At 41.1% G+C, this 9,765-nt stretch overlaps 1 protein-coding gene across 2 annotated transcripts; it reads right to left on the bottom strand.

The window, feature by feature from the left end:
• Positions 1 to 1,277: 1,277 nt before the first annotated feature.
• Positions 1,278 to 9,011, bottom strand: ctsl.1 (cathepsin L.1). Of its 2 annotated transcripts, XM_058090243.1 has the most exons (8): positions 8,922 to 9,011; positions 7,321 to 7,421; positions 4,185 to 4,525; positions 3,912 to 4,103; positions 3,649 to 3,814; positions 3,462 to 3,567; positions 1,490 to 1,593; positions 1,278 to 1,397 (listed from the first exon to the last, which is right to left on the bottom strand). In XM_058090243.1, the coding sequence occupies exons 2-7, from the start codon at positions 7,418 to 7,420 to the stop codon at positions 1,494 to 1,496; spliced, it is 1,005 nt and encodes a 334-aa protein (XP_057946226.1). In that variant the 5' UTR covers position 7,421; positions 8,922 to 9,011; the 3' UTR covers positions 1,278 to 1,397; positions 1,490 to 1,493. The 2 variants fall into 2 exon arrangements, with proteins under 2 accessions (XP_057946226.1, XP_057946227.1); XM_058090244.1 differs by lacking the exons at positions 7,321 to 7,421; positions 8,922 to 9,011 and adding an exon at positions 5,814 to 5,865.
• Between the last annotated feature and the right edge of the window lie 754 nt (positions 9,012 to 9,765).

Below are 9,765 nucleotides of genomic sequence, written 5' to 3'. Positions count from 1 at the left end.
ATATACATAAGTCGCAGGACCAACCAAACTATGAAAAAAATAAGACTTATTGCAGCTGTTCTTTGTGTACTATTTCCAGTCCTATTCTGAGTCGCTCTGTGTTTATTTTTTATTGTGCAAGGGTTTTAAAAATGACTTTATTCAACATGCGACAGTGCTGTGGGTTTTGACTTTGTGGATTGTTTTTAGTCTATGTCAGTGGTCTCAAACACGCGGCCCGCGGGCCAAATGTGGCCCGCAGGACACTAGTTTGAGGCCCCCGCCTTGATATGAAAGTTTAATGTTAGTGCAGCCCGCGCAAGTTTGATATGGATGCTGTATGGTATCATGTACCCAGAAAAACTTATTATGTTTGATTAATGTTCATGTTAAAGGTTAAATAACTCTTAATAGTTATCCTCCCTATCTGTGTGGAAGTGGTACGTTTTTGGCTATTTAAGTTTAAAGGAAATAACTTGAAGGCTACCATTTAGGTCGCTAGCTCTCTAGTTTGCGAGTTAGCATGTGTCTCAAGACCCTGCAGTTGCGCAATATGTTGTAAATAAAAAAAGTATAAATGTGACTATAGTCGTGTTTTGTCATGTCTACAGGGCTCTAATAATGCTTTCTTAATTTTAATCTGAAAAAATTTGTCTACCCACCAACTTTATGTGGTTTCTTAAGTTTTTATTATTTGCCGTTTTATTATTATTATTATTATTATTATTATTATTATTATTATTATTATTATTATTATTATTATTATTATTATTATTATTATTATTATTATTATTATTATTATTATTATTATTATTATTATTATTATTATTATTATTATATTTATTACTGATGGATTGATTTTCTTTATTCTTGATTTGTTTATTTATTTTTCATCTTATTTCATGCAGAAAAATAAAAATTAAGATATTTGAGAACAGTGGAATGTTTTATCAGAGCTTTTCTTGTAGAAAATCTGAACCAAAGCACTGAAAAAGTTTGGATACTTTTCTGTTCATGATAAATGCGTTTGTTTTTTTTTTGTTTTTTTTTTAAACCTGATTCGGCCCAGCCTTGCCCAGACCCTAGCTCCAGTGGCCCCCAGGTAAATTGAGTTTGAGACCCCTGGTCTATGTATTTATATAATGAAATGTGGTGGCTACTTTAGTCACAAATATGAACTATTTTATTATTTTCACCTTTGAGACAATTTACAGGATTACAACTGGCCAATTACAGCTATTTTTGATAGAATCATTCTATATTCTAATAGATGATATTTATGCACCATAGACCTAATACCAGTTTATTTTTTTGTTCATTTATTTCATTACATGCTCTTACAATCTTACTTAAGAAAATAAATCTGAACTACAACAATGCAACTTCAAATCTTGATGATTTGTCACCCGATTCTGGTCCTGCAAATTCAGCAAACAAAGAAATAATAGTTAATGAAAAAGTGCAACCAATGAGGAGTGAAAGGAGTTTACCAACTGTGTTTCTTCCATACCTGTTCACACTAAGGGGTAGCTGGCTGCAGTAGCGATTCCACACTGGTTGCGTTTGTTCCTGCTCATCATGATATAACCCTTGTGGCCCCACTGGACACCCCAGCTAGAAAACACATCATTATTTATAATATGTCAGGGGTGCTCGCACTTTGTCAGCCTGCTTTTAAATGACCTAGTCCCAGTTATAAGTCGACATATCTATCTCCTATAAACATTTAACATATACATAACAGCTCACGGCTGCACGGTGGTCATGTGGTTAGCGCATAGACCTCACAGCTAGGAGACCTGGGTTCAATTCCACCCTCGGCCATCTCTGTGTGGAGTTTGCATGTTCTCCCCGTGCATGCGTGGGTTTTCTCCGGGTACTCCCGTTTCCTCCCACATTCCAAAAACATGCTGACTCCAAATTGTCCATAGGTATGAATGTGAGTGTGAATGGTTGTTTGTCTATATGTGCCCTGTGATTGGCTGGCCACTAGTCCAGGGTGTACCCCGCCTCTGGCCCGAAGACAGCTGGGACCCTTGTGAGGATAAGCGGTTGAAAATGAATGAATGAATGAATGAATAACAGCTCACAAGGGTCATGTATAAACAAATTGAATGAATGAATCTCGGCCAGCATTGCCAGATTTTGACCTTGTATTTTGTAAAGATGCTTGCAAATTCCCATGTCGCTTGTTGTTATTGGGCTTGTTTTCAAACAGCTATTCAGCTGTTTCTCTCAGAAGACCTGGCAACCACATCCTGGCAGCAAATGTGCCTGAGAAAGAATTCTATGAGCTACATTGTGATGTGCCATCAATTATGTCTCAGTTGAAGTGCTTACACAAAGCGATTTCCTGCCAGGCACAACTGTTGTCCTCTATTGAATTGTATACAACCATCTTGACCTGAATGGCTCGCAGTTTGCACACATCACATAGGTTGCTGCAGTGGGATGGCTACTTTGTCACTTCACAAAGTTCGGCTTACTCCATTGATATGTACTGTACGTTATAGCTAACTGTAGACATATGTCACATGACCGATAATTCAAATGGTAGATAAAGTTACATCCACTTGAACACAGACGCACATTAATGCAAACAGCTACAAGCAACTTTTACTGCATGTAAACATACTGAGTGTAATAAATGTCAAATTTGCCCGTTGTGTAAAACCATATACAGATTATTAATGAGCCATGATAACATTTCAGACCGTTATTGTGGAATTATCGTGTTTACCGTATCTATTACAGTGCAACGTTATTAGTCAGCTACAAAACAAACATATAGTAACGTGAAAATATATGATAACAGCTAAACTATGTGAAAAAAATATTGTCGAAAAAGCCCATAAATAGGAAACCACATCATGGATACTGTATACCAGGGGTCTCAAACATGCGGCCCGCGGGCCAAATGTGGCCCGCATGACACTAGTTTGAGGCCCCCGCCTTGATATGAAAGTTTAATGTTAGTGCGGCCCGCGCAAGTTTGATATGGATGCTGTATGGTATCATGTACCCAGAAAAAATTATTACGTTTGATTAATGTTCATGTTAAAGGTTAAATAACTGTTAATAGTTATCCTCCCTATCCGTGTGGAAGTGGTAAGTTTTTGGCTATTTAAGTTTAAAGGAAAAATAACTTGAAGGCTACCGTTTAGGTCGCTAGCTCTCTAGTTTGCGAGTTAGCATGCCATTTTATTATTATTATTATATTTATTTATTACTGATTGATTGATTTTCTTTATTCTTGATTTGTTTATTTATTTTTCATCTTATTTTGTGCAGAAAAATAAAAATTAAGATATTTGAGAACAGTGGAATGTTTTATCAGAGCTTTTATTGTAGAAAATCGGAACCAAAGCACTGAAAAAGTTCTGTTTTTTTTTTGGAAAACAGATGTGGCCCAGCCTTGCCCAGACCCTAGCTCCAGTGGCCCCCAGGTAAATTGAGTTTGAGACCCCTGCTGTATACTGTACCTGTTCTTGACCAGCCAGTAGTCCTTTCCATTGTCAGTACCGTAACCTACAGCCAGCACACCATGGTCCAGCAGGGAGCTGCTGCAGTCGGGTTCGTCGTACACTCCTGTTGACGCACATAAAGACACAAAGATCGATTGCAAAACTCCTGTCTTTATATTTCATAACATTAATTAATGTCAGGCACCTGAGTCATAGAGCTGGAAGGATTGATGTGAAGCATCAATGGCAACAGACACAGGTCCAACAGTGGCCACGGCCTGCTGCAGGGCGTGCTCATCTCCTTTTTTCACATCGACGTAACCCGTGCATGTGGCGCCGATATTGGCTGGATTGAAGCGACAGTATCCGTCCTGTAGGAGAGACGGAAAAAAATTCCAAGTCGATAGAAGATACTCGTAGTACTGTGTAGTGTTTTCGTTAAACACATCGGTCTGAGATGAGACTTACAACACCCTCGTAGGGATAAGACGCTTCTGTGTCTATTCCCCCGTTTTTCTTGATGTATCTGAAGGCATTGTCCATGAGGCCTCCCATGCAGCCCATGTTGCCAAAATCACCAGAGCAGTCGACCAACTGCTGCTCGCTTAGAGACACCAGTTTGCCAGTCTTCTTGTATGTTTGACCTTCCAAAGAACCGGTCTGGAATGAGGAGCAAGATGTAACAACTGAGCTATTCATTGTGATAGTGATGCAGCAGGTGGCAGTATTGCAGGTACATACCGTGCTGAAGGCCCAGCAGGAACCGCACTGCTTTTGATCCTTGATATCCGTGACGTAGCCCTTATCCCTCCAATCCACAGTTTGGGGTATGTCAGCTCCTTCTGGCTGTGGCAGGAACGTGGAGCCACCACGAGGGAGGGAAGTGTTAAAGTTGAGCAGGCATCCCTGGGAAATTAGACGCTTGTACTCCTCGTTTTCCATATCAGCAAAGAAGGTCATGCCAAGGCGGTAGGACCGGATGCCCTGATCGGCCATGATGTTGTGCACCAGCACCATTCGACGATTGCTCAGCCAGATTTGCTTGCGCTGAGACTCCTCCAATAAGGAACTGTAGGACTTTCCTGCCAACCACCACAAGGATTAAACATAAATATGACTGTAGACACTAAGATCATGGATATTCTTCAAAACCTACAGTCGACCATAGAAACTCCAAAACAACCTTAACATTACACTTGAATACTCATTCATTCATTCATTTTTTACCGCTTTTCCTCACGAGGGTTGCGGGGGTGCTGGAGCCTATCCCAGCTGTCTTCGGGCAAGAGGCGGGGTACACCCTGGACTGGTCGCCAGCCAATCACAGGGCACATATAGACAAACAACCATTCACACTCACATTCATACCTATGGACAATTTGGAGTCGCCAATTAACCTAGCATGTTTTTGGAATGTGGGAGGAAACCGGAGTACCCGGAGAAAACCCACGCATGCACGGGGAGAACATGCAAACTCCACACAGAGATGGCCGACTTGACCACCACATACCGTTTACAGCAAAAATGTACTTAGTTACTTGAAATTGGACGGACTTTGTCTTGTCCCTTACTCTTAATTCACCTTCTGAACTCTCATTTGACCATTGGACTACAGTTTTCGTTTCATTTTCAGTCAAAATCACAATTGTTAAACCAACCCAAAAAATGATTAAGGCTCCACTATACCAGTGATTCTTAACCATAGGGTCACCGCTCAAACTTATAGGCCCGCAAAAAATGGTAATGGTAATGGTTTAATTTCATTTGAACATGCATCAGATTACAATTGAATGCATCACATAATCAGTTCACAGTTCTACATGTCCAAAAGCAGTAGGAAGAAGCACAGCTTATTAAATCCTACCCCTCCATCTGGTACTTTTACAATCAGTAACTGTTACATTTGTTCACTTCCTGCTTTCCATAGTACAGTTTAAGGTTTTTTTTTGTTTGTTTGTTTTTTTAATAATGCATATGATATGAACATCCAATGACATAATGGGTACCATAGTAAGTGTCAATATAGTGATATATATAGCACATCATGACTGGTTCAAGACTCTTCATCCTTGTATTTAGCAAACATCAACTGCTTGTATTGTTTCTTGAATTGGCTCATCGTTGTGCATTGTTTGAGGTCCTTACTCAATCCATTCCATTGTTTGATTCCACATACTGAAATGCTATGGCTTTTTAACGTAGTCCTAGCATAGAAGTGTTTCTAATGTAGTTCTTCCCTGAGATCGTATTTCTCCTCTCTTGTAGAGAAATATTGGATGACATTTTTAGCTATTTGGTTATTTTTAGCCTTATGTATTATTTCAGCTGTTTGAAGATTAACTATATCAGCAAAAATATTAAGTTTTGTACCAGTGGGTTGCGAGGGCTGTGGGACTGCGTAGTAGGTTACCAACTGCACCAAAGATAGGCTAGCCGCTATGCTACTGTATATTTGAGATGTTCGGTAACAGGGCAGCTTCCGACCAGATGGTGGCGCTAATGTGTCAGTCAGTTGTTTAACAAGCTCATGGAAGATCAAAAGAAGACATCCAACTACACCTAGCAATGGAGAAGTTTTTAAAACGACAAAAGTGGTGCCACCTCGTATCCCCCAAAAGACTACATTTTTACGTAAGTACAATCCTGACTTCATCATTTGCGGCTTTGTTAATGAGGAAGTGAGACAGAGCCGCGAGCCCAGTGTGTGGAGTGGTCTGACGCTATCTAACGCTTTAAAAGTCAAATCTGAATATCAGTCTTTTTTTAAGTGATAAGCCTGACTTAAGCCTTTTCTTTCTTAATTTGTTCCATGAATTATTAGCAAAAGTGGTGATCACATTTTATCATGTCATGTTATTATTCATTAAACTTTATTCAGGTTTTAGCCTGTTAGCTTGTTAAAGTGTGTGGATTTGATTTATTAGTGAAAACAAATTCATTCATTCATTCATTCATTACCGCTTTTTCCTCACGAGGGTCGCGGGGGGTGCTGGAGCCTATCCCAGCTGTCTTGGGGCGAGAGGCGGGGTACACTCTGGACTGGTCGCCAGCCAATCACAGGGCACATATAGACAAACAACCATTCACACTCACATTCATACCTATGGACAATTTGGAGTCGCTAATTAACCTAGCATGTTTTTGTTTTTGAATGTGGGAAAAAACCGGAGTACCCGGAGAAAACCCACACATGCACAGGGAGAACATGCAAACTCCACACAGAGATGGCCGAGGGTGGAATTGAACCCTGGTCTCCTAGCTGTGAGGTCTGCGCACTAACCACTCGACCACCGTGCCGCCTGAAAACAAATTAATGAGGTCAATTAAATCTATACAGTGTTAATATTTAATGGGCCCACTCTGCACTGAAAAAAATCAGGCCTCGACGTCAAAAAGGTTAAGAACCCCTGGTCTATAGTATTCAGGATTTATAGGGTTTATTTTTCGAGGCTTTTCTGTCAATGACTTCAAACGTCTGTTAGACCTACGCTTAGGGGTTACAATGCCTCCCTCAGAGTCTGCAATGATTTCCTCCAATGTGATTTTTGTTGTTAAGTCCTGTTGGTCACTACCCAAAGCTCACGATCACAGATGAGGGTAAGAACGTAGATTGACCGGATTTACCGAAGCTACCTCTTCTCTCGAACAGACCGAGGAAGAGTCTGCATCACTGTAAACACCACACTAATCCGCCTGCCCACGTTCCATCCCTTCCCTCACTCGTGATCAAGACCCTGAGGTACTTAAACTGGACAAAGTGGCTCAGGGGAGAGGAAAATCTGGGCTTCCCTGCTAAGGCTGCTGCCCCCACGACCCGATCTCGGATAACCAGAAGAGAACGACTTTTTTGTTCAGGACATGGAAGTTACTGCCTCACCAAACTTGAGTTTCCATGCATGGAACTCCAGGTCCTCCAGAGAGATGCTAGCACAGCTGGTGACAGCCAGAAGAGCAGCAGCAACAAGCAGCAGCTTCATCCTGTCTCACAGAAACACATGAAAAGAGCTCAAAGAGATTGCCAGAATTCCTCTTTGATGTAATTCACATACTGAACACGTTGTCACTAGAATTTAATAGAAAATCTTGACAATCAATCAAATGTTTCCTGTATAACAGACAAGTACCTTATATTAACACATGGTAATTCTTCCTGCAAGACTCGACAGTACAAACAAAAAAAATGTCATATTTTGCCACAAAACATAGTTTCAAAGCAGGTCATGGGGCCACGTTGAGGGACAATGTTTTAAAAGGTTTTGAACCATAAATTGGATTACTATCTTACTAGGTTAAACATATTTTTCTTTTCTTTTCAAATTGTTGCACTGAAGTTTGGGGGCCATTTGTAACCATTGTACAGCCATGAAAAACATTCCGCTTTGCTGGTTTTGATGTGAATGGAATACAAAGAAAAATGCTGGAACTATTTGACACTGGCAATGAATACATTCAGAATATAGGAAGTGAACAAATGTATTACAATCAATAGGAAACGGATGGGAGTAGGAATAAATAAGATTTGCTTCTTCCTACTCCTTGGACATGACAAATCGAATTGTACTGTGGTGTATTCCATTCATTCATTTTCTACTGGTTATCCTCACCAGGGTTGCGGGGGTGCTGGAGCCTATCCCAGCTGTCTTCAGGCGAGGAGGAATGTCAGAGAAAAAGTGGAAGGTAACAAGGTAGAAATGCAAATGCATGGTTACGTTTCAAAGGTCAAGTCACGTCTGGCGAGTAAAGAGTCATCAGGTGATAGAAAACAATCACCCAGACTTACTGTAAGTACAGCAGTTTGTGGGACTTGAAAGGGAAAAGTGGGCAATGAGAAAATGGTGGTTGAAGGACAGAAGGGAAAGGGATGGAGGGTTAAAAGGAAGGAAATAAGGTTTCTTTTCTTGGTCTGTTAAAAAACTACTTTTTTACTGCTTAGCAGGGGTGTATTTAGTCATGTGGGGGGCCGAAGTAAACGCAGTCCTCCATTACTGTGCTGACAAAATATTTCATTCATTTTCTACCGCTTATCCTCACGAGGGTCGTGGGGGGTGTCTGGAGCCTATCCCAGCTGTCTCGGGGCGAGAGGCGGGGTACATCCTGGACTGGTCGCCAGCCAATCACAGGGCACATATAGACAAACAACCATTCACACTCACATTCATACATATGGACAATTTTGCCAATTAACCTAGCATGTTTTCGGAATAAATACCCACGCATGCACAAGGAGAACATGCAAACTCCACACAGAGATGGCCGAGGGTGGGATTGAACTCGAGTCTCCTAGCTGTGAGGCCGCCGTGCATCCACTGGTGCACTGGTGTATTACAATGTAACTTAAAATAAATACAACTTTACCATTAAAGAAAATCATGATGTTGTCCACACTCCTCGTCAACATGGCTCACAACAAAGACTATGAAAAAAAGAAAAAAGACTTTTTTGTGTGTGTATGTGTGTGTGTGTTCTGTCGTTGCTTACCTGTATCAGTGTTGGTGTTTTGAAGGCTGAGAGGTAAATCACCTGTGAGCGATACAGGGCTTATTCTCAGCTTTTTTCTTATATAGCCAACTTCATATATGACTTGCAGCGCGTCCAGTCAGGTGAATGTCACCCGCCCATAAAGAGAGTCGGTGTCAATCATTGAAATGAGGAAATGATGCATCATGACTCGTTTATATGATGCAATTCATTTTGGGAAACTTGTCAGCAAAATGTTTGATTGTTGAGGCGATGCATTACTCCACATCTCAGAATGGTTTGTATTCCTTGTTAACTTGTCAGCTTATTGACGTGTCCCAAGTCTTTCCTTTTGTGAAAACATCGTAAAAAACATGTTTTACAGATGTCACTGAACTGTCGCTTGCTCTCTGTCAAGGCTTTTGGACTGTTTTGTTAATTCTCATCATCTATGCAGAGTTGACTCAATCTGGCACACCCGCCCCAGATTATTTCATACAAATAGATGACAGTCATTCAATTACATTCATTCATTCATTTTCTACCGCTTTTTCCTCATGAGGGTCGCGGGGGTGCTGGAGCCTATCCCAGCTGTCTTCGGGCCAGAGGCAGGGTACACCCTGGACTGGTGGCCAGCCAATCACAGGGCACATATAGACAAACAACCATTCACACTCATACCTATGGACAATTTGGAGTCGCCAATTAACCTAGCATGTTTTTGGAATGTGGGAGGAAACCGGAGTACCTGGAGAAAACCCACGCATGCACGGGGAGAACATGCAAACTCCACACAGAGATGGTCGAGGGTGGAATTGAACCCAGGTCTCCTAGCTGTGAGGTCTGTGCGCTAACCACACGACCA

The sequence above is a fragment of the Doryrhamphus excisus genome, chromosome 13 (assembly GCF_030265055.1).
Source record: "Doryrhamphus excisus isolate RoL2022-K1 chromosome 13, RoL_Dexc_1.0, whole genome shotgun sequence".
NCBI lineage: Eukaryota > Metazoa > Chordata > Actinopteri > Syngnathiformes > Syngnathidae > Doryrhamphus > Doryrhamphus excisus.
Note: the sequence above shows the minus strand (reverse complement) of the source record. Positions and strands in the feature narration are given on the sequence as shown.

Bases quoted from the DNA above. Each gene is read 5' to 3' on its own strand.
- ctsl.1 (XM_058090243.1), bottom strand. From the start codon at position 7,420: ATGAAGCTGCTGCTTGTTGCTGCTGCTCTTCTGGCTGTCACCAGCTGT. The intron at 4,526-7,320 runs GTGAGGCAGTAA...GGTGGTTGGCAG, and splicing joins TGCATGGAAACTCAAGTTTG to GAAAGTCCTACAGTTCCTTA. The intron at 4,104-4,184 runs GTATGTACCTGC...TCCTCATTCCAG, and splicing joins CCTGCTGGGCCTTCAGCACG to ACCGGTTCTTTGGAAGGTCA.